The sequence below is a fragment of the Chionomys nivalis genome, chromosome 17 (genome assembly GCF_950005125.1).
Source record: "Chionomys nivalis chromosome 17, mChiNiv1.1, whole genome shotgun sequence".
Taxonomy (NCBI): Eukaryota; Metazoa; Chordata; class Mammalia; order Rodentia; family Cricetidae; genus Chionomys; species Chionomys nivalis.
This window is the reverse complement of record NC_080102.1, coordinates 24196803-24221832: the sequence shown is the minus strand read 5'-3', so window position 1 is coordinate 24221832 and position 25030 is coordinate 24196803. Positions and strand designations below refer to the sequence as shown.

General features: G+C 41.5%; 1 protein-coding gene across 3 annotated transcripts in view; it reads left to right on the top strand.

Annotated features, from left to right (window-relative positions):
- The window catches only part of Adcy8 (adenylate cyclase 8), a 208537-nt gene that overhangs the window by 76099 nt on the left and 107408 nt on the right, over positions 1–25030 (top strand). For all 3 annotated transcript variants that reach the window (XM_057791703.1, XM_057791702.1, XM_057791701.1), the window contains exons 3-5: positions 3432–3562; positions 8022–8133; positions 15392–15519. In XM_057791703.1, the coding sequence (XP_057647686.1) occupies positions 3432–3562; positions 8022–8133; positions 15392–15519 (371 nt within the window). The remainder of the gene's footprint in view (positions 1–3431; positions 3563–8021; positions 8134–15391; positions 15520–25030) is intronic.

Here is a 25030-nt window from a genome sequence, read left to right as displayed (position 1 = left end):
CAATGCTGAAATGTGAGCCTAATCAACCTCCCCACTTGCACTTTGGTCATGGTGTTTCATCTCAGCAAATAGAAACCCTAGCAAAGACGCACAGGAATACCTAGCTGCTGCCTTAATTAAGAGGGTTTTCATATGTATACAATGACTTTCTGTATTTATGTGCCTCAAAAAGGTGCCTGGTGTGCAAAGACGTAAGGACGGCACATTGGAGCCCCTGAACTGGGAGTTCAGATGGCTATGAGCCACCATGTTGATCCTGGGAATCAAACCCGGTTCTTCTGGAAGAGCTGCCAGCAGTGATAATCACTGAACTATCTCTATTGTCCTGAGTTATTTTTAAGTCTTGTGGAACTCAAAAGATGCCTGAACAACTAGGAACATTTGTTGCTCTTGCAGAGGGTCTGGGTTTGCTTCCCAAGGCCCATATGGTGGCCCACAACTGCCTTGTAACTCTGCTTCTAGGGTATTCAATGCCCACCTTTGACCTTCATAGTCACCAGACACACATGTAGTTTTTATACATACATGCAGGATTTCATAAGAAGAAAAAAGTTAATACATTTTAAAGAGCCTTGTGCACTGGGTGAGAGGAGATTTTAATACATTTGGTAGAAAGAGGAACTCTAGGAAGCATCTTATTCCAAGTCACATGATTTGTTTCGAGGTCTCTGTTATTGGCTTCTTAGGTAATCAGATTACTAATGCCATATTTTTGGTATTTTCTATGGCAATTATGAGCTACATAAAGTTTAAGGTGTCATTGAGTTCCTACCAATGTTTGACTTAGAATAGGCTAGCTTCTGTCTGTCTGGCCTGAGTATCCCAGACAACTTCAGATCTTTCAACACCCTGCCTGCCTGGCGCTAACCGTAGAATACAACTCAGTGAGTCAGGGAGGGGCAGAGCACATGACTTTCACAAGGCTGCCAGCCATTCTGCCAGAAGGTCAGAGCACGGAGTTCATGAAAGAGTCTCATGAACATGGACTTGGATTTCAGGGATGGAACTGCTTCTTAAGGCTGCACTGGAAGAACCATGTTTTCTCTGCATCTTTTCAGGTCTCACAAACTAGGGTCACCCTATGCATGCAGCGGCATCGCCTTCCCGTGCTTCCTTTGTGTTGCTCTCCTTCTCATGCCAGCTCTTCCCTCTGTCATTTTTCTTCTTAGACCTCACTGCTAACGCAAATACTAGTGAAAGGGTTAGTCACAGCACTTTTGCAAACTGACCACAGGGTGTATGCGAAGTGCGTGCTTTATTTCCATGACTCCCTCTTACTCCGGCTGTACCAAGTGTGTAAATAGCATCACAATTAATCATCACCCACAACCCTGAGCACCAGTGCTTGTCAAAGCTGTGATTAGCACCTTCTCTTATTCCCCAGCAATTGTATGAACCGGGCCATAAGCACCTGGGAAATTGACAAGTAACATTTGTGAACATGAAAAAGACATGATGTAGGGGCACTGAAAAAAAAATTATGCCTCTCAGTCACATCATGGGTCAGCTTTCAAGGGGGGAAGCATTATAATATAGCACTCAGGGGGTACTTTATCAATAAAGCCCTTTGTATGAGAGGATCAGGATTAAGTAGAGTAGGGAAAAAGGAGAGGGAAGAATGGCGGGTCCTTGCAAATTCTACTTTACTAATTCTCAGAGCAACCCCCACAAGATAAATTATAATATTACCTCTGAACAAATTAGGGATCCTAGGCACAGAAATCACGTAGCTTATGTAGTGCTATATCACTCATCCATGCTGGGGACAGGATGCAATACCTCCTTGAGACTCAGAATGCAAACACTTCCCCATCCCATAAGAATCCCTGCAGAGAGAGGAGAAGGAAAAGGATTGCATCCTGGTTGCTCAGTTTATGCAAAACCTTGCTTCACTTCCAGACTCAATTGTACATTCTGTGAGGGATTTTTGCAGACTTAAATTTAGACTCTTGTGACAATGCCTAAGAGCCATAAAGCAGCACTCAAGCACTGTGGTGACCAGAACCCATCTGTCTTCATCCATGTGTCAGAATTCAGACCCTTGTCTGGGTTCCAGGACACAAGGATGTTTGAGGATTTCATCTGTGTTCTCAACCAGGGCATTCTTTTCTCTACAATCATAATGACTGTTATCATGACTTATATCACACCAGATACCAGGGCTCCATCTTCAAACTGCACGTGTCTCACTTTTCTTTTCGATAAAGAGTTTGTGCCTCTGGGGTAGCCTACACTGTACCTGTATGATCCCAAGTTTGTCAACAGTTAACCACAGAACTCTTGGCTACTGGTGGATTCTGGAGAAGGGAAAGTCATTGTTTTGTTTCTGTACTTCAATGGGTAGCTCCAAATGCATGGCCCTGAATAAACTCAGTGGGTCACAAAATAAAAGATGTGAATGTAAGAGAAGGGCACGGAGGGAAGAGTGGGGGGAGATGGGGGTAAAGGAAGGTCTAAGAGGAATTGGGTGAGAGGAACCGCAGCCTTATATAGCTGTGCAAAATTGACAAGCAGCACACATTTAATTTAAAAACTAAAACTGTTTTAAAAAGAGAGTTGGTGCCTCATATGCCTGGTTTCCTTCCTGTATCCCCTCGTTCCATAGCTGTAGCAGGTTCCCCCCCCCCATCAGCAGGCTCAGAACCCAACCATCTCAGGGAGACCCTCTTTCCCTCGGCCAGTCCTGGGAATCTTTTCTCAAACGCAACTTCCCATCAGTGCGGGAACTTTTTCCACTGACCCCTTTGCGTCTTTCCTTGGTCCCTCACACAAGTCATCCTCCAAACCAGTCAGAGAAGTATTTTTAACTGTGAAGAAGTATTTTTACCTGAGCTCCTAGTTATCACTGGAATTAAATTTGAGCATCTTTTGGTATAAGATCTGTCTATATGTCTCTCCACATTGGCTGTTACAATCCCTCAATTTATTTACCAGTCTTTACTCACATCTTCCCTCAATGATGCTGGAGAGCATTGCATTAACTACTTATTCTTTCTAGATTTTTCCTTGTCCTAACATGGAAATGGCTCATTACAAACACTCGGGTCTCACATCATTCCAAGAAAAGGTCATTCATCACACCTGATTTTGATCACATCACATCTCATTCTTTTGTAATCTTTGATGTTCTTCCATGTCACTCATCACATCTATTCAATGTGTATCAGGGTCTTTGGGTATGTAATAGATGGTCTCTTCTTTCCTTATTAGGCTATAAACACATAAATGGGCACTACACCCATTAATAGCATCATCACTTAAGTAGGCACTACACCCATCAAGTGTCAACGGACAGTTGTATATTCTCATAATGACAAAAAAACTAACAACTCCTCCAGAAATATGCGGCCTGGGGCTTCTACACCTCTACCCCCAACCCACGTGGAACTCACTGGTCAGCCTAATGAGCCTGCCCTTCTTGCTTCTTCTAGGAGCGGCTTGTGCTGTCTGTGCTTCCCAGGTTCGTCGTGCTGGAAATGATCAATGACATGACCAACGTGGAGGATGAGCACCTGCAGCATCAGTTCCACCGCATCTACATCCATCGCTATGAGAATGTCAGGTGAGGACATGACACCCAACCCCGGTCTCCGCAGGGTCAGTGATCCATGTATGCCTGCCATTCGCATCACCCTGCTTTGAGTGCTGAGTGTGGAAGAGTCCTTCATCTACCTGGTTAATCTATTAAGTAGTGGTAATTCATCAGAGATATCTGCATTCCCATGTTGACTGGAAAAGAATGTCAGAAAATTTGATTATATCTGCTGATTGATGTATTTCAATTCTTTAAAATTAGTTGGCTGTATTTTAAGTTCTAGATCCCTTTAGAAGCAGATAAAAGTAATCATCCCAACATTCTGCCTGGGGCCAGTTATAATCATTCATGTCTCCTCCTGATGTCACTTTGAAATCAGCACAAAGATGGATACAGCTCCTTTTCCTTATCAAACAGGTTTTTGTAAGCAGCCATACATACATACATTCACACATTCACCCACCCATGCATCTGCTCACTCTTCCAACTACTCGTCCATTCATCCACTTCCCCACCCATCTACCCATCCATCTATCCATATAGTCATCCACCCATCTCTCAGTCCATCTGTCTGTTAGTACCCTCTTTGTGCTCAGCATTCCAGTATGTGTGGCAGATGCTGAAATCCAGAGAGTTGCCTCCATATTACTAAAGACCTTAATTTAGATCTTCATTTTGACTTTTCCTTATATGTGGCCATATATAATTCATTTGCTTCAATTTCGGTGTCTATCTGTGAATAGATGATTTAACAACTATCTCGCAGTTTTCTATAGATTATGTAGATGAAGACAGGTCTACAACACACAGGTTTAGAAATCTAGTGGAGTATCAGGCTTATTGTAGGTTACTTCAGACATACTTCCTAGTGGCAATCAGTTCCATATAATTTAAAATGCACTGGGAGGCTGCACTGCCACTCACAGAGTCGCTGGAGAAGAGTAGAAAAGCCATCTAGGGAAATGGGCTGGAATGAAGAAAGGCCACAAAGTCAAATAGCTCAAAATCACACCAGGACACTAGGCCACGTAGGGTGCCACTGCAATGGTCTCTGATTAGACCACTTCTTACAGGAAAACCACTGTCCTGATACAGGGTACCCCAGTTCCTCAGAAGTGGGGTGTTGCTGCCTCTGCTTCATTCCATTTTCTGTTCCTCCAGCTTTTTTTTTTTCTGCATCTCAATTTAAAACTCCAAACGTATAGGAAACGGCTAAGCCTCGTCATTTTCTAGAAAAGCCAGGAAAGCTAGCATCTGACATTTTCAGCTTACACAACAGAATTGCATTTCCCTCCTACCAAATCTCATAAGACAAGATTTCCCAGCACTGGCTAAAAGCCCGTATATTGATGAGCTCCTGAAATGAAACACATGGACACTTGGTCCCTTCCTTTTCAGCCTCGGGGGCAAGTAGCAGCAGCTCCTAGCACACCTGTGTGTGTGTTCTCTGCCTGGCACTGACAACATTCAGTGCACTGTCCTGCAGAGAACAAGACTCTCATCAGACCTTTAGCAGTGACAGCAGAAACCCTGATTTGGATGCTGGCGTTTGCCAAGCAAGCTTTTGCAAGAAGCAACCCCAGGGAGAGGTATTCCCACACCGAACTTTGACTCTGGAAAACAAAAAGGAGCTCATCAATTCTGTTTCTGGATCACAGCATCATACTTAATGTGACAGGGAGTTTTACTATTAAGTGTGATAACGGATAATTTTTTAAAAGACAGATGAGAAGTAAGGATGTAGAGGATGGGGTGGGTTGTAGAGAAGCTTTTCCGGAAGAGGTGATCCTTCTGGTCCTAGCTGACGGGGATCAACCAAATTTACACAGCAGAAACATGAACTTTGGACAAGGAATCTGCTCTAGCTAAGGTTGAAATTTGGAATGTACAGACAATAACTGGTTTTCTACTGTATTTCCCTAGTGACAAAGTGGCTTGTCAATCAAGGCAGGCCCAGACAGAGCAGAAATTGGATGGCTTTTTTTTGGAAGACAATAAGCAAATAAGTAAATGTTTTATGGATATATACGATATATATCTCTATATATGATCCATACATAGAATAAAATACATAGCATAAGAAAGTGCCTATCATCATAGAGAAAAACATAAACCACCTTTAAAAGGAAAAAGGGGAAAATGCACATGTTCAGCGTTCCACGTTGTCTCCTGAGTTCACTCAACGTGCTTGACCTCCATGCTATGCTAATCACTTTTGCTCCACTCTGTGGTCCACAAGAGCTCATTCCTGTTCGTTTGCTCAACACATCTTATGATGGGGTCTTTTTTCCCAGGAGTTCACACTCCTCTAAATGAGCATTTGGCTTCCTGCCCTGCATTCTCTATGCCCCAGGGTAACACAAGCAGTTTCTAGGAGAGAAATCAAAAAGCATCAAATCCCCTAAGACTTGCTCCTCTCCAAGAGGCAAAAGCAAGATACCTGCAGCCATAGACTCTTGGTGCTAGGAGGATGAAGTTTACCGGTGGCGGGAGGCTGCCTGCCTGTTTGGAGGCCACTGGGTGCTAAAATAAGACTAGAAAGAAGGAAAGAGGAGGAGGATCTTTCTCAGCCGGTGTCTGAGAACAAAGCCAGACCGGCTGCTACACCCCCTCCCCAACCCCCAAAGTCACCCGCACTGGCATTAGGAATATTTTTGAAATTATTTCTAATCTTGCCGCCCTCTGCATAGCAACCTGCCTCGTTTATTCTCCCTTCTCTACTGTTGTTTTAATTTTCAATGTTCATTCGATGAGTATTGCCTAAAATTTATCTCCTGTACATTTCTAAGTTTCATTGTGTGTTGTTGGCCTATTGGACTATTGTCTCCTACTAGTGACGAGTACAGTGATACCTGTAGGAAGATTCTAAGTTTATGTCTAGACTCAAGAGACCTTTTGATCTTGAGTCCAGCAGCTGGGGGACAGAATGTCAAATGGAATGAAAGCAAGGCCCTGCGGGCTGCTCTGTCCATCACTAACCCAGGTGATGAAGCAGGAGCTGCTCCATTATTACAGTGGATAGCCCTCATTCAAGGCCCTTGCTGAAGCAGATTTGTTTCTGTGGGTCCGCAAGGACTCTGAGGGTCTCCACTTCAAACAATCCATACTCTGGGAAAGGAGGGCTTAATTTTGAGTAGTTCTGCTGATTGGACGCAGAAAGCATGTAATGAAGCTGGCGTGTTGTGGGTATGTGGACCCCAGAGGTGAATTTTGTCTTGTTTTATAACTAATACATGGAACCCACCAAGCCAGGTGTCGATGCGTTCTTAAGTGTCATGGAAGGAGGAAGCACACAATTGGTAAGACACTAGAGGTGGGTGTGACAGGTTACTTCAGTTGGAGAAGTACCTACCTATAAATGTTCATTAGTAGTCTATGATAGAGGTCATGAAGAGCACGTAGGATTTTAATAGGACTATGTACTGCAAGGAGCAGCGCAATGCGTGCAAAGACACATGCATAAAATATACCTTGATGCTTCCCAGAAGGTGAATACCAAACAATAATCAAATCAAATCAAATCAATAATCCCAAGCACAATGTCCCATTTTGCATCCATCCTTTCATTCTTTTTTTTTTTTTTTTTTTTTTTTTTTTTTGATTTTTTGAGACAGGGTTTCTCCGTGGCTTTTGGTTCCTGTCCTGGAACTAGCTCTTCTAGACCAGGCTGGCCTCGAACTCACAGAGATCTGCCTGCCTCTGCCTCCCGAGTGCTGGGATTAAAGGCGAGCGCCACCACCACCCAGCTCATCCTTTCATTCTAAGGTCTGAAACGACATGGCAAGATGAGTGGGTCACTGGCTTCTGACGACAGTACCAGCTCTATTACATGCCTCTGGCCCCATCAGGTAGCTGAGCAGATTGACCAAGACGGTGGTCATGCAGTGCCTGGCTTGTAGAAAGCTTTGGTGGACTGCTTTCCCTGTCCAAAGCCATATGCACAGAGTAAACTGCATCACTGAAATCTATATAAATGCGAATATTTTAGCTGAGCATTCTACCAGGGCCTCACGGTGTTACCACCTTAACTCATCATTTTGGGGAAACCTACTTCTAGATGTCTTATTGGAGGGTAAAGCACATGCCAGAAGGCCTGGGGCACTGAGGCAGTTCTGTATGCTTTCTTCATGCCAGGTCTGTTTTGTTCTGTGTTTGTGACATTTGTATTACTGCACATTGTAAAAATACAGAGATAGATCATAAAATGTTATTGTAAACAGGTCTCCTCCTACTGACCTCTTGGAGGGTGGTTTACAACACAGGACCAAGACCATGGTGTTTGGCTGTCCCTTTGTCCTTCCTGATCGCTAAGTTGACTCACTGTCATTGTTAAACACTGAGGCGTTCCTCTTAATATCTATGGCAGAGAGCTAAAATCTCAGACCACAGACACGGTTGATTTATTAGAATAGAGTTTATGTGTCTCCCAGAATGGACGAAAATATTAATCCACTTTTCCTCCACTCTTTCCTTCCCCGTTGTTTAGTATTCTTTTTGCAGATGTCAAAGGATTTACCAACCTCTCTACGACCTTGTCCGCTCAGGAGCTGGTCAGGATGCTCAACGAGCTCTTTGCCAGATTTGACCGGCTGGCCCATGTGAGTTGCATTTAATTCCATCGTCGTCCTGGCAGAAGTGAGGGCCTGCATGTGGAATGAGGGAGGAAAGGATTCAGCCTTCATCGCCAATGCCGTGACCGTTCTGCACTCCGTCCCCCGGCATGGACCCCTGACCCTCTTGCACCCGAGAGGCCAGTGTTACTTGTTTATAAGTCTCGGGTGGGAGGTTTCTTAGATTGATTTTCCCCTTGAAAGACAGCTGGTGGAGTGATAATCAAACCAGTCTTTTCTGTCGGCTTTCCACTCTCCCTTCACGAGGCCAGGTGCCATCCAGCTGCAGGCTCGGAGCTGGTATGCAGAACTGGCTCCCTGCAGTTTCCTGGCCAGCTCAGGCCATCTGCAATGAATTAGCCTGCTCTGCAGAACCAGTGATCTGCTGGGCCCATCCCACCACGGTTTTGTTTGATCTAACTTAAGAGCTGTGTTTTAGCAAAGAAGACACACCTTTAGTTTTCAGCTGCCTTAATCACAGCTAAGCAAGAAAACAGAGGTAATGAGGTAGGCATCTAGGAACAAAGCACAGACTGTATTCGCGGATCCACTCAAGTGACAGAGGAATAACACTGTCACACCACACTTAATACTGGGCTTTGGGTTCAAATAGGAGTAACCCAAGTTCCTGCTTTGTGAAGTTCTGACTTCCTGAGCCATAGCGAGGATTAAAGAATACTGTGTCAAGTAGAAATTCACTAGTAGTATTCAAAATTTAGGGCTGCCCCATTCCAGGGGCAATCCTGTCACAGCTGCATATGAGCAGCCTTTAGGTACTGTCATGTCCCTATATGCAGGCATGAACATGAGAATGGTGAATGTTCATCTCCATTCTTAAAGATAAGACTAGTTGGGGATACAAGGGTGGATAGTCAGTACACAGAGTGTTCCCTACTCTTGTTAACTCTGGAATGCTCTGGAATCACAGAGGGAGAATGTAACTCTGTAAACATGGCAGACAATGAGGGCTGATGAGAAGTCAAGGACAATGGCACTGGGTTTTGATCCTACTGCATGAACTGGCTTTGTGGGAGCCTAGCCTGTTTGGATGCTCACCTTCCTGGACCTGGATGGAGCGGGGAGGACCTTGGACTTCCCACAGGGCAGGGAATCCAGACTGCTCTTCAGACTGGAGAGGGAGGGGGGAATGGAGTGGGGGGAGGGGGAGAGAAGGAGGAGGAGGGGAAGGGAATTGGGAGGCAGGGAGGAGGCGGAAATTTTTTCAATAAAAGAAAAATAAAAAAAGAATGTAACCATGAGAAAGTGAATCTGAAGCTAATTCTTAAAAGTGATATAAACAAATATAATTTGATGCAATACTGTTTAGCAATGAAGAGGAAGATACACACATAAGTAATGAAGTTCAGATAGAGTATGGCAAAAGAAAGGTGGCAGACTAAAGAAGTGGAGATTCTCTAACTCTACTTATAAGACATTCTATACAAGACAAACGACAGAGACAAAAATCAGATGCATAGATACAAGGGGTGCTAGAATGGGAGTAGATAGGTTGCTAGCAAAGGAGCCTGCAGGAGGTTAAGTCACATGGCAGCTTTGTGTCTTGATAATGATGATTGCATGACTGCACACATTAACCAAAAGGGAAAGTCTTGGCCATAATTGAGAGGTCAATTAGCAAAGTGAAGAAATCATGACATAGTATTTCATCCAGAGAGGAGAACAAGAATAAAGATGTGTCTCCGTATACCCAGAAAAACCTGAAGCAATTGTGGGAAGAGGAAGCACATGATAGAAAGCGGAAGAAGTGAGAAAAGATATAGACAGGGATCTTTCCAACTAACTAAACTCCAAGTTGATGTACCAGACAACTAGTAGATAGGAAACTGTTAGAAACTGAAGTCTCCTCCTGGGAAGAGGGTTGAATTTACCTGGGACCCAGAATTTAGGGGGAAATATGCATATGACCTGTCCTTTAATCATTAAATCAGTGATGGTTGAGTCACACATTCTTATTCTCTTTTCTAATACGGTTCCAAGTATTTTTCTTTCCACAAAGACAAAAGCAACAAAGATAAATTCCCAGTAAGACTTAAAAGATGTGATCAAATTCAATTTTTTGTGTCTTAGAAACTGCCCCCCCACACCAAACACATGCACAATGACCTAAAGAAAGCGTACAAAGTTTAATTTAATCCAAGTTATTCAACCAATTATTATTTGCTAGGTTTGAACACAATACAAGGCTCTGGAAAGAAAAATCCAGTGCCTTCTCCCAGGAATCCGCTAGTCCGGCAAAAGTGAAGGGCTGAGTGTATAACATTTTAGCAGTGTGATACACTGATAAACACAGACATTCTGGTGAGAAGAGGAGAGGACTATCAAGATTGGGAATCGATAGCCACCTGGCAGCATCCAGAGACAAGAGCTTCGTCTCCAGATTAGGCAAGTTCTTTTAGGATAAGGATTGGTAGCTCTTGGGAGCTTGCTAGCCAGCTGCCCTCACTGAGTGTGTGGATTCTAGGCTCAATGAGAGACCCTGTCTCAATATGTCCATGAGGAAACTAAGGAAGACTCAAAATTGACCTCTGGTTGCCACATACATGTGCACACATGTGCACACACTTAAACATCAGCACATACACACACCAAACATGAGTATCGTGGGGTGAACTTACCAATTTTGGTAAGAATATTAAACATTCATAAGCCACCAGTGCTGAATGCTTTCCCTGGTGCAAGGAGGTTTTCCTCGGATTAGGTCATAGTGTTCTTATAACTACTGACCTGTAAGGCAGACCTTGTTGTTCCTGCCTTGCACATGGAGACCAATGTCAAAGAAGTAAACTATCCAGAGCTATTCATATGTGATGATCTATAACTCAAATGTGGACCAGCAGAGGCCCCTTATGACTAACCTCAGGCATCATTAGGGTCTTAAAGCTTTTTATTAAACTTCTATCAAATGGGAAGCAGCATCAATTTTTTAACAATAAGGAAAAACACTGTGGAGAACTGACCAATTAATTTCTAGTGAGATGGCATATCTATTGCCTGACATAATATTATATGGGAGAAAATTCAAGTTTTACACCTCCAAACATGGTGTGATAAATCCAAGACGAAGATGATGAAGCACAGAGCATATGTGTACCTGTGTACCTTCCCTATAAGAACAGCTAGAAGACTGAGCCGCCAAGGTATTGGATATGTGACAGAAAATGGGTGCCCAAAGGGACTTCAGCCTTTTCTATGGTTTAAGTTTTACTAGGACAATATATTCACATATCATTCTCTAATTTCAATATGATAAAATTAGACAAAATATTTTAAGTTTTTCATGATTTTATTGTCTATTTTTAAAGTACATTACTTTTAATAATCTTTTTATTGTGCATTGTTTTTCATAACTAAACAACTGTTTTTAATAAAGTTGAAACATCAAATATATAATATCACTGTATATACTTTTAAATTTTTAAATCCTTCCAAAAATGTATAAGTATCTTGATATGTTTTCCTAAAGTTTCATCTACTATCTACATTGGTTATTTAATCAACTCTTTGGATTTGGAAGACTCTTAAGATATTAAGCCAATCAAGATGGGAAGAAAAGGATTATAATAAGACTGACTTTAAATGGAAGATGGTCCTTATCCTTCTTAACTTTTAAAATATCTTTTTCCAAAGCAGCTTGTCTTCTCTAGCACGAGTTTTCAAAGCCGTTTCTGAGAGAATATACTTGGAATATTCTATTAACTCATCTGACAGCTCATCAAACATGATAAGAAAAATGTGTTTGAGAACTGACAGAACTTGGCAGATAAGAAGTCAGTCATTTCATATGTGTGTGAATATATATATGTATACATACACACATATATGTGTGTGCACATTTGCATATTTCCCTGCACACACAATGTATGAAATATATACCACATGCTATATATTTTATTTTGTATATAAAATATATTCTATATAAAATATGCATATATAAACAAATAGGCAATAAATAATAGGTGTTAGACAGACAGACAGACAGACAGACAGACAGACAGACAGACAGATAGATAGATAGATAGATAGATAGATAGACAGACGCATGAGATATTCCCATTTACTTAGGGCCTATATATTTTCAAGAAACCTGTCAGATTTACTTCTTCCTTACATGAAAAGTGGACCTTAGAAGTGAACATTGCTCAGTGTCTTCACCAAAGGGATAGTAAGTCATTTTATGCAATCTTTTTCCAAAATATATTTTTGCCAGGGGATCTGCGATTCTGTGCTGTCCTATAATTCTTGGCGTTTAATGGAGAACATTCATTGAGTTCCAGGGTCAGAAAGGCATAGACTGAAATTCCCTGTCTGTCTCTCAATAGTGGTGTGGGCTTTGCCTCCTAAGCTTGAAGATCATCTGACTGAGTCACAGCTCAGAAGGCAGCTGTGACGATGATGTGAGATGAGCAAGGTGAACGTCACACGCCTTTGGCATGTGGTGTATTCTTTGTGCTGAGTATTCCATTCTTTCCTCGCTTAGATTTTCCAAAACATTGTCACTTCAGTGTGCACAGTAATATCAGTGTCTGGGAGACGCTGAGTAGCACACCTGTTGTGGTGAAGATGGAGCCAGTTCATCTGTGATCTGGGGAGTTTTTATATGTTTCATGCTATGCTCTTCCTGCCTGTAATGCAGAGGTGACTTCTACTTGTCCTCCATGTGTGAGGCTCAAAGTGAAAGATAAGAAGCAGCAGGTTGGACGCGGAGAAGGCTACTCCCAGGCACCAGCTGTCATTGGCACTGCTAAGAGATGGCCATACATCCTCTCTTATGCGTTAAGAACAAGGTGGCTTCGTTTGTCCTTGTCATCTATAGAGAAGTAAAACTCACTCATCAGTGTTTTAAGGATGTTATAACAAGGTGATGAGGCGAGCAAATCTGATAGTAATGAAGATAATACAGACTCTTAGATCAAAGCATTTCCTTCCCAATCTCTTTCCTTCATCCCTCACCATAGCCAATAAGGAGGCCACCTCTATACCTCAGGTTGGTAGCGTCAGATTCTCACCAGTCTGAGCTACACACACCATGCCCTCCCAGAAGTGATTGTTCGACCTGAAATCAACAGCTTCTTCCTTCCAGCCTCAGTGTTCTGCAAATCAAAGTCAGGTATTAAAACAACGGCACTCAGTCTCTTTCACAGGCAAAAATGGGGAATACACACATACACACACACACACTTACTCACACACACACCCATCTCAGACTAAAGTAATGGGCCTCTCCCTCCCCTTATCTTCTTGTTAACTTGTTAAATTCATGTCCTATAAATAAACATGCAGAGAGGAGGGAGGGACAGAAGAAGTGAGGAGCAAGAGAGAGCGGGCGGGGGGGGGAGGATGAGGTATAAACACACAGAGGAAGTTTATTCTGTTGTAAATAATAATGAACCCATGACATTTGGAGAAAAATGGATTGAACTGGAGATAATTATGTTAAGCAAAACAAGGCAGACTCTCAAAAACAAATAATGTGTTTTTTCTCTCATGTGTAGAATCTAGATATTCAAACTGTGAAATTTTGGCTTATGGGCATGAGATGGGGAAAAGTGGCAACAATGATAGGAACAATATTGTGACTTTTATCATGGTGAATTTATTTAGGTATTTTCTTTAGAATTAAGTCTTTTGTATTTCTAGTTTTAAGGTATTAAAAATCTTTGCTTTTTTAAGGTAAAGGAAGTAGTAGATAATATTCTCTCCTCCTCTTCTCCCTCTTTCTCCTTTTCCTCCTCCTTCTCTTCCTCCTCCTCCTTTTGTTCTTTTGGCTTTTTGAGAAGTGGTCCAGATTACCCCATGCTAGCTTCAAATTCAGTATGCATGCAAGGTTGACCTTGAAATCCTGATTCTCCTGCTTCTATCTCCTAAGTGTTAAGATTACAGATATTCAACTTCAAGTCTGGCTGATCATATTTCCATTGTTGTTTGGGTGTTTATTAATGGACTTATCTTTTTTAGTTATTGGGCAAATTTTTGAAAGTTTTGTATTCTAATAAGGCTGCCAGTTGATAGAATTTCCATTATTGTTTTTAGTCGTTGTTGACAGATTTTTTTTTATAATTCCTTGACAAATTTTGAAAAAAAAAAAAGTGCCCTCTGACAATCTCCCAAGTCCTTTGGTGTTTTGTAAATAATGATCCTGTGGACTTACAAGCCTAGACGCCAGAGATTACCTTACCAATGGGCAAGGTAATCTCTAAGTTCATGGTAGACATGATATGCTAGAGATTCTAGAAGAAACTGAAGACCTTTATCTCCTCTTCCTGATCTGACTCCATCAATAGCTCTCTAATAAAAAAGTAATTACACTGAACAGCCAATAGACAGGAACTCCAGGCTCCTAAAATCACCCGTGAGCAGGGAGTGTGCATGACACTGAATCCTGCAGGATCTCTCTGTGCCTACTTAGGAGGTTGGAAAGGTTCTAGAAATCTGACCCAGCCAGATAAGCATCAGAGGCAGTTCAAGTTCTTATTCTACCTGATGGTGTTTAACTGGAATTCAATTGTTATCAAAATGTTTATATTAGGAAGACAGCACAGTACTTTTCCTCTTGGTATTTCGAGGTTCTACTGAGCTTCCATCTCAGTGAGGCCCTTTCTGTTCACACCTCATCTCTTTAGCCCTGAGACCCGGTTTTCAAAGGAAACTCCCTTACCCATGAAATCATAAGTCCCTAGGACGCAGCTCTAGAAGGTCTGTAAGAGGTTACTCACCTCCAACCACTCATCCAAAGAAGCAGGGTCAGTCAGTGTTCCCTAACTGTAACACAATACCTGAGGTGATTGATGAATTCACAAGGAAAATATTTATTTTGCCTCATTTTTGAGTTCCAAACAATGATTATTTGTTCTTACTGCTTTGGTCTGCAGTGGCAGAGCAAACCACTAGCTACACAGTAGCTGGGAAGCAGAGGGAGTTCATGGTAGTATAGTCCGACATCAACAGTACACCCACCCGAGGACTAGACGATCATCCCCTAGACTGTACCTCTTCAAGTTTTCACCACCTCACAAAGCAACAAGTTGTGGCCTAAGAATTTACTACCCAGGCCTTTGCAAAAACAATTCAGATCCAAACTATAAGAACAGTAGGAGGATGTTCTAAAGGTGAGGGTTCCCGACTCTGAAGTGCAGACACTTGACATCCCTTGCGTCTTTTCTTAAGCATTCTGAAGAACTGGTCCTCCTGATGACACAATCCTTTTCCTACCTCTTTGTTTCTTTAGGAGCATCATTGTCTTCGTATTAAAATCCTGGGGGACTGCTACTACTGCGTGTCTGGACTGCCTGAGCCCCGCCAGGACCACGCCCATTGCTGCGTTGAAATGGGTCTCGGCATGATCAAAACCATCAGGTAACTTGTTATCTCCTCTGCGGTGCTCGAAGCCTCGGTGTGTGTGAGGAGACATATGGCCACATTTATCCTTTGCTGGAAATTTTGGAGTGTGGTTTTAAGCTTGCCCTATTTCACAAGACCTGCATATCTGTTGATTCTTGCACAGAAGATCTACTGGTCCCCCTGTTTAATGGTAACATTTCACTTTCAGGCAGTCATGCAAGTCATAAATGTTCTTGTGGGGATACTGTTGAAAAGATAAGCAAATCCTCTTCAGAGAGCAGAGCAGGAGAGATGGGCAATGCATACACAATTTCACTGCAGTACAATCTCTGAATAAAACCCAGGGTTTGGGAAGGTTAAAAGGAAGACCTGTTAATTCAGCTGCTATCATGGAGATGCCCATGGTGGAGGAGATATATAAGATGTTGCTTGAAATATATTCTGCATAGACATCAGTAAGATTCTGGAGACAGAGCACGGAACTCCGAAAAGCAGATAGGTGTGTATGCAAATCAAGATACGCTGCAACCACTGAGACCTGAAGGAAAATGAGTGATGATGATGTTCTATTGAAGGGTACAAGCCAGAGCCCATAGGGCCTTGGTAACAAAGGTATCTTCAAGTCAACTAGCATTGGCTTCTTGTGTGTGCTGCAAGTACTTTTAGCTTTTGTCAATACTCTTGTCCAGAGTTCTAACTAAGGAAAGGAGTTTGGGGATTCTAGAATTAAACTGTGTGGCTTTGGGACAAAAGCTCATGACTGCCAGAATTTCCACCAAGATTCTAAAATGGTTACAGAGCCTGTAAATATTACATTCTTGCACAACATCGGAAAGAAAGAGAGAGGAGAGAGGTGTGTGTGTGTGTGTGGTGTATATGTAAGTGTGTGTGTACATGTGTGTGTTTGTGTTTGAATGACACCCAAATGCTCCCATGAAATGTAGTACAGAAGCCTGAAAAAAAAAAAAAAAAAAACACCGCATTTCAGGAGTTAGGGCTTTGGGGTGAAAATAGAGTAGACCAAGCAAAGTCAGTATAAGCAGAGTTTGGCAAAATGTAACTCCAAAGCTTGAAACTTCTCTCTGGGAAGTCCCACTTGAATTAAAGTAGAGATTCCATAGACAACTCCAGTTTCACAAAGGAGAGGGACTACAAATCCATAGTATCCCAAAAGCTGGCAAAATAATTTCCCTGGGGAAAGGCAGTGAATTCCTTGTATTTTTTTGTTTTTAAACAAGTGCTTTGATAAACTCCTGGTGTTGAGAGCATATTACTTTTGAAAGTTAAGTGACAAAGAGGGCCGCCTGTGTTCTGTTTGTGGGCTGCAGGCCTTTCTGCTGGACTCGGCATGCCAAGGAACAGCACAGGCATCTGGTGGAGGACATCTGTCAACAAAGTCTAAAGAGTGTTCCAGACAAGATGCTGGGGCACAGGCGGTGGACAACCAGGGGAGATGCTGAAGTCTTAGGTCTGAGTGACTTCATACCGTATCTGCAATTACTTCCTTTTCTGAGCAGGGTTATATTTTTGCTTTTTCATAAAAGAAAGGAGTTTGAGGATCAGGAGCCAAGAAATCCTAGATAACCTCTTCTCTTTTTTTGATGCCACATCCAAGATCATTCTATTATCTGACCATGCTTCTTGGCCCTGCCATAGTTCACTGCCCTAATTTCTAGGCTGGTTGATTCAGAGGTAGAAGTAGATCTATAAAAATGCTGCAGACAAACCCTATATATATCCAGGACTTTATGAAAGCTACCACATTGCTATGTCAGTAAAAAGTAAAGAAGCTAGAATCCTTCTAAATCTCATTTTTTTTTCATCAGCAGAAACCCTATGCTTGTCATGATAGTACCTTACCTTCCATGTCTTGTATCACACTGTAAGAAAATTGAATGAAGGACTAGAGAGATGGCTCAGTGGCTATGAAAGCAAACTGGTTTTGTAAAAGTCCAGAGGACATTCTCATGGCAGTCACGTTGGGTTGCTCATTACTACCCTTCGCTCCAACTCCAGAGGATCTGACAACCTCTTTGGCATTAGCAGACACTTGCACAACACCCACCCCCAACATATGAGCACACACGTGGACACAGATGTGGGCACAGACATACACACATTGTTAGGTATTAAATTCCCAGTTGCTAGGTTCCTCCACCGCCAATACAATAAGCCAAATCAAACTGAATTAATAAACCCAGATTTAATGAACAGGGCAGTGCAAAGCACTCCTGTGACTCTCAGGAAGGCAGGAGACAGAACAGGAGAGCATACATGGCAGATCTACAGGCCAAGTCTTGAATAGCCCATAGGCGTGGTCCCAGGCATCTCCTGGGGAGGAGACTCTGATGGCAGACTTTCTAGGAGGTGGAGTCTGAAATAAAGCAGCTCCAGGGAGCTGCTGCTTGGTGTGCTGAGGAATGAGTCTGGAAGAACCCCAAAGCTGGAGATTCCAAACACACATAATTTAAAATAAAACCAATCTTTATTCAAACAAATAAAATTATACAATTGTCACTTAATTCTAATCCCATCTAACCTTCCCTTCAAACTGTCTTTGAATATCAACTCAAAAAGTTAACAGTGATCATGATCAAATTTAAGGAACTTTTTTATTTTAATTTTATTGAGCTCTACATTTTTTTCTGCTCCCCTTCCTGCCTCTCCCCTCACCCCTCCAACCCTACCCCAAGGTCCCCATGCTCCCAATTTACTCAGAAGATCTTATCTTTTTCTACTTCCCATGTAGAATAGATTTATGTAAGTCTCTCTTAGTGTCCTCATTGTTGTCTAAGTTCTCTGAGCTTGTGGTTTGTAGGCTGGTTTTCTTTGCTTTATGTTTAAAATCCACATATGAGTGAGTACCTGTGATAATTGTCTTTGTGCCCATAATGTTGAGAAGAGGGAATGAGGGATCGTCAGTGTATAGTATTTTGCTGTGAGATTAGTGATAGAAACTGAAGTTTCCACCAGCCCAAGTAGACAGAGAGACTACAGATGTCAATTTTGTTTGTTCCCTGTCTTCTGTACTGCAAAAGTTCCCACCCTTAAAGACTGGAAAGATGAACCAATAGGTTCTAATGCAAAGTTTACTTTATGCCAGACTTCGACAAATTAACTGTTCACTTGGAGACTTGAAGCTTTGGCCTGAAAACAAGTACCAATTTGATGTTTAAATAGGTCTGAAGAGAGGCAATGGAACAGGCACCCAGGGAAGCAGAGATCTCTGCAACCAAGCAGATATGTGATGCTCATCCTGTCAGCCAGCCAATAACCCTGAAAGCAGAGGTTTATTGAACATTTCTGTGTCGTCCTTGTGCCAAACCCCGAAAATCCAGTTGTGACTGCTTTATCTCTAAGCCTTTGTTCTGCATGATTATAGAGAGACCACTTGGATTTATTGACTGTAAAGTGAAGAAGTCAGACCAGGCATCCCTGAAGTCTCTATTGGTTCTGAATACCTGTGACTTATACCTCCATAAACCTCACAGCCAAATAATAAAATATACTGCTCACATACCGTAAGACTTTCTATATTGATTTTAAGCAGAAGACATGCTGTAGAGACGCCATTGCAAAGGAATTGAGCCTGCTCAGGTCATACTCATTTCTCTTTCGGTAGAGAAACTTGTCCCTGGTCCTTTTGATGGCTTATTTAAGTTCCTTTCTGGAACTTTGGAGTTGGACAATGAGAAGCAAAAACTTAGATAAGTTGAAATGATTCAAGGGCACTCTCTTTCGTTCATTTATTAAGTACCACTTCTACTTCCTCACGAATACACACATTGGTTGCATATTTTTTTAACTGCATGACTCAGAGCCTATTAATACCCAAAGAACTACTTGATTATAATGTAGGAGACTTGAGGTCCAGCATTAATTCTTCAGTTAACAAGAAACCGTGGCACAGAGAAATGAACAGGAATGCTGGATTTAGGCAAGCCATTGTTGTAATTGGCTCAGGCTTCTAGAATCTCACTCCTACTGACAAACATTTCACTCTGGGAAACAGCTGCTGAAAAGATTCACCCTTCAGTGTGTGTAGAACGGCATCCAAGTTACTAGCTTTATGATGAAGGAATTATTCTTTACCATCTATCACTTGCATATGCTGCATTTGCTTTATTCTACCTCAAAATACTTGTCTCGACAACTGGAAAACACATGTGTGTATGTATATATGTATGTATGTGTATGAACTTCACATAAATGTGATACACACACAAACATGCACATATTCGCACTCAGCTATGAAAAAGAACCATCTGTCATTTTTAGCAACATAGATAAGTCTGAAAGGCATTCTAATAAATAAAATAATCCAGGAATCAAAGTACAAATGCTGTAGGATTTCACGAATGCGGTATCTGAGCAAGCTGATTTCCCAGAAGCAGAGAAGAGAGCAGCAGTTGGAAATCTGTGGTTCAAGGGTGGAAATCCTCAATTCTAGAAATAACCCTAAAAGACCTTGTACATCACTGCAACTGCAGTCAGTTGCATATTGTATTCTTGAAAAATGCTTATAAAAGTTTTCTTATAACAAAAATGAAAACTACATAAGAAAAAATATTCCAGTTAGCTGGGTTTAATCATTTCACAGTCTATACATAAAAGCAATGTTGTATACAGTAAGTACATACAATTTTGCCTGTTAATGAAAATAAGAAATAAAATATAACAAAACTGAAGCATTCACAGTAGGCAAGAGCCAAGACAATCAAATCAATTGAGGGAGAACTGGTTAAACATCTCAGTAGCTAAAGGAATGAGGAATGAGAGACACAACTCTGTATAAAGCTGTAATCAGACCTCCAAACATGTACAGTGGCACTAATGTGCCCACACTCACATATAACACACATAATAATAATAACAGTAATAGCAGTAGCAGTATTCAGAGCCAGGAAAGCAAGAGCTCCATAGTTCTAATTCCTCTAACTCTTTGCACTCTTATTTGAGACTAAGGAAGATAGAACTATAACTTTGTACCCTTTATCCAAACCATTTTGATATTTGTTTTCTCCATCTATTTAAGCTAAGGTAGCAGTGGCTGCCACCCTGTGTTCCAAGGTGTCTCTAGAAGGTGGGAAAGCCGTGATGAGAGATGTGTGCACATGTGCTTAGAAGTGCCTTCTTGGGTTCTTGGTGTCCCCAGACTATATCCCTGATGCATGAGGATTGTTTTGGGGGAATATCATTCAGAAATAGTCCTTTTCTCTGGAAGATTCTCCAAAAGATGGGTTTCCTGATTTGGTGCACATACCACCACCTCCAATCCAAATTTCTGTTGACCCTACGCAGGCAGTGCATGGCTCATTTTGTCCCTAAAACCATGTATAAAAGGAAATTGGTCCTGTATATTTATTAGCAGATGATACTCAGATTTTTTATACATGTAAACGAAATATGTCACTATAAATTCCTATGGTTTCCAAATAATAAAAAAACAATTTCATCTTTCATCTGCCTTTACTGAGGTATCTGCATAGCAGGTCTTTTAACAAAACAAAAAAGTATTCCCCCCTTGGAGACAGAAGCATGAAGAATGAGCCAACATAACCATCAAGAATGATAAAAGCTGTAAGTGTGTATGGATGTGTATGGATGCATATGTCACATATGTATGTGTGTATAGACAAATGCATACATGTATGTGTCTACATGTGAGAGTGTATATGCACATATGCCCTATATGTTTATGTATATATGTGTGAGTGTGTCAAGCAATAAAGAAGACCTTTGTGGTTACCAGCATTCAAAGCTCAACAATACAATTAGTACAAGAACCATTAGGATATATCTTAGGCAATGTGAAGTCACAGGTATTGTGTAAAAATGACAGAATCCAGAACAGACATCAAAAGATATCTGTGGATATGAACCACTTTCTTAACAGTTGACTCTATGTGAAGGAAAGAGTTGAGAGGTTCTTTTCTACCAAGTTAGGAGCAAGATGAACCTGACATAAGGAAATTGCCGTAAATAATAGGAAAATATGAAAATATTAGAAGCTAGGACCTTAGATATTAACTAAGAGGCAATACTTAAATGTGTATCTTGATATTATAATTGTGTTTTAATTAATATTATTCTGAGATTTTTTTATCAGAATTCCACTGCATTAAAGGTGTAGTTTGTTTCCAGATGTGACTGCAATGAACATTCCTTAAAAGGAAAGTGATTTGCATGGCACATGTTGCATGAAGTGGGTAGTTCTGTATTTGCAACAGCAGACCTCATCTGTTCCCTTCTCTTCGTCTTACTAGATGTGTGACCATAGATTGCTACTTAACTTAGAGCCCCATGGCCTGCCATGCAAAATACAGATCAATGGATTCCAACAGGAGTGTTCCTTTAAAACCCCAACTAGGTAAACAGGTGACATGCATGTTGTCATAACAGAAAAACTTTTAACATTCATCTTATTTTAAACTCTGTGTTTGGGAATGTGCACCTTTGAGCATAGGTACTTGGAACATCTAGAAGAGACAGTAGGGTGCTCAATAGTAGAATTACAGGCAGTTCTAACACAGGTGCTGGGAACTGATCTAGAGTCTTCTTTAATAGTATGCATTCTTTCTAGTTCCATTTGCCTGCAAATTTAAGATGTCATCGGTTTTTTGTGTTTTTTTTTCCCACTGAGTAGTACTCAATTGTATAAATGTACCACATTTTCTTTATCTATCCTTAGGTTGAGGAGCACTTAGGTTGTTTCCAGGTTCTGGCTATTATGAATAATGCTGCTATGAACATAGTTGAGCAAATGTCCTTGTGGTTTGAGTGTGCACCCTTTGGGAACATGCCCAAGAGTGGTATTGCTGGGTCTTGAGGTAGATGATTCCTAATTTTCTGAGAAACCACCATACTGATTTCCAAAGTAGCTGTACAAGTTTGCACTCCCACCAGCAATGAAGGAATATTTCTCCTATTCCATATCCTCTCCAGCATAAGGTTTCATTAGTGTTTTTGATCTTGGCCATTCTGACAGGTATAAGATGATATCTCAGAGTAATTTTGATTTGCATTTCCCTGATGGCTAAGGATGTTGAACAGTCTCTTAAGTGCCTTTAGGCCATTTGAGATTCCTCTGTTGAGAATTCTCTATTTAGATCTGTACCTCATTTTTAATTGGATTATTTGATATTTTGAAACCATCCTGAGTGAAGTAACCCAGACACAGAAAGACAAACACAGTATGTACTCACTTATAAGTGGATATTAGACATAAAGCAAATGATAACCAGCCTACAGTCCAGAATCCTAGATAAAACAGGAAACAAGGAGAACCCTAAGAGAGACCTACATGGATCACCCTGGGAAGGGGAAATAGACAAGATCTCCTTAGTAAACTGGTAGTGTGGGAGAAGGAAAGAGGGTGGGAAAGGAGTGGGGAGGAGAGAAGGAAGGCTGAGAGGAGAACAGGAGGGATCAGGAAGGTCAAATTGGGTAAAAATAGAGAGGGAGAGTAAGGAAAAACATACCTTGAAAGAGGAAGCCATTATGGGGTTAGCGAGAGACCAGACACTAGGGAAATTTCAAGGAATCCACAGTGAATACCCCAGCTAAGAATCTAACACTGCCCTTCCCCCGTGATGACTACCTTAGTTGTCATCATAGAACTTTCATTTAGTAACTGATGGAAGCAGATGCAGAGGACCACAGCTAAGCACTGGGCCAAACTCCTGGAGTTCAGTTATAGAGAGGGTGGAGCGATATGAGCAAAGGGGGCCAAGAGCAAGATGAGGAAACGCAGAGAAACAGCTGATTCAAGCAAGTGGGAGCTCACTGACTCAGAACTGAAGCTGGGGAACCTATGTAAGACCAAACTAGGCCCCCTGAATGGGGTGACAGTGTGTGACTTGAGCAGTTTGTGGGGCCACTGGCAGTGGAACCAGTGTTTATCCCTAGTGCATGAACTGGCTCTTTGGAGCCCATTCTCTATGGAGGGCTACTTTTCTCAACCTAGATACAGGGAGGAGGGCCTTGGTCCTGCCTCAAGTGATATGATAGACTTTATTGACTCCTCAAGGGGGGCCTTGCCATCTCTGAGAAGTAGATGGGTTGGGGGAATGGTAGGCTGGGAGGGAGAGAAAACTGGGATTGGTACATAAAATACAATTGTTTTAAAAATAAAGATAAGGTCAGAAGAAAAACACAAAAAAAGAAGAGTATAGACTGTTAACTCCTGAGCCACAGGTCCTGCACCACAGAAATACTTCTAATAGACTCTTGCAGATGGGTCTGAGTTGGGCGGCAGAAAATTTCCCTTAACACAGTTACAGAAGTCATTCCTTTATCATGCCTTCTAGCCAATACTTTTGAAATAAAGAGAGTTACAAGAGTTTATTGAACATTTAGGGTATATTGAGCACTGAGGAAAAGGTTTTGTGTATGTTAGCTCCTTGTGTCTTCATAAAAAAAAAATCCCTCGGAGTTCAGCGGGAGTGGCAGGTAAAATATTGAAACACTCTGTATGTCCACAGCATACACTGGTCGGGATGGTCAGAGCCACTGTCAGAATCAGTGTCAGCCACAGACAGGTTGGTCTCCTGAATGGCCTCTTACCAACTATTGGATGCCCTAGAAATAAGTTCCACTTGAAAAGTGATGGAAATAGCACACACAGAGGTCAGATAATGGCTCAGAGTCACACAGCTGGTCAGTGGCAGCACAAAATTGCCAATCTGGAGGCATACATAGTCATAACCAATATGCTGTCTGCCTCTCAGCCCTACGTGTATCACTCCTGACTCTCAGAATCTGCCATCAATACCTAAAATATAAATTAATAGCTTAGGAGACTTCATACCCATTCCTGAAAAAAAAAATAGAACTAATATTATTGGAAAAACTCAGTAAACACCCAAGAATAACATGAGAGTAACCCATAGTCAAAATAACCTCACAGCAAACGCATTCCATTGAAAACACTTGACTTTAGAAACAAGAACTTAATAGCTAATGGGGGCAGGGGCTGAATGTAGCTTTATTCCTAATGAAGCATTCAGTGCCGTCTCATGCATGTCTGTTCATAAAAGTTAATTAATTAAAATAGGTTTAGATAATAGCTTCTATTACATAGATTGAAAAGTGACTCCAGATGGATCCTTCTGACATACCCTGGGTCTATTCTGGGGATCCTTAATAGCTGAGGAGATGCCAGAATTGACTCTGGGCCTTGCTCTCTGTGTTACTTTTATTAATGATCTATAAAAGGTGTCCTTGATGAATCTAAATGAAATCTGCAGAGCAGAGGCTTTTCAGTGCAATTGCTAAAAAGCCACAGGAATGACTCCAGAATGCAAAGTAGGAACAGCATTTTTCCAGTAGTTTATTTAGAGCAGAGGTCCTAATCCTCGTGGCAGGGTTGCTCTGCCAAGCCGTACAGTAGGACAGGGACTGAAAGGCAGAAATTATCATGTTTCTCATCACTTAGGAAGAATGTCAAAGCGCATCTCTCAGCTCCCTTTCCTTTCTCTCTTTCTCTAATTCCCCTTCCTTTGTCTTTCTCTTTCTGCTTTTACTC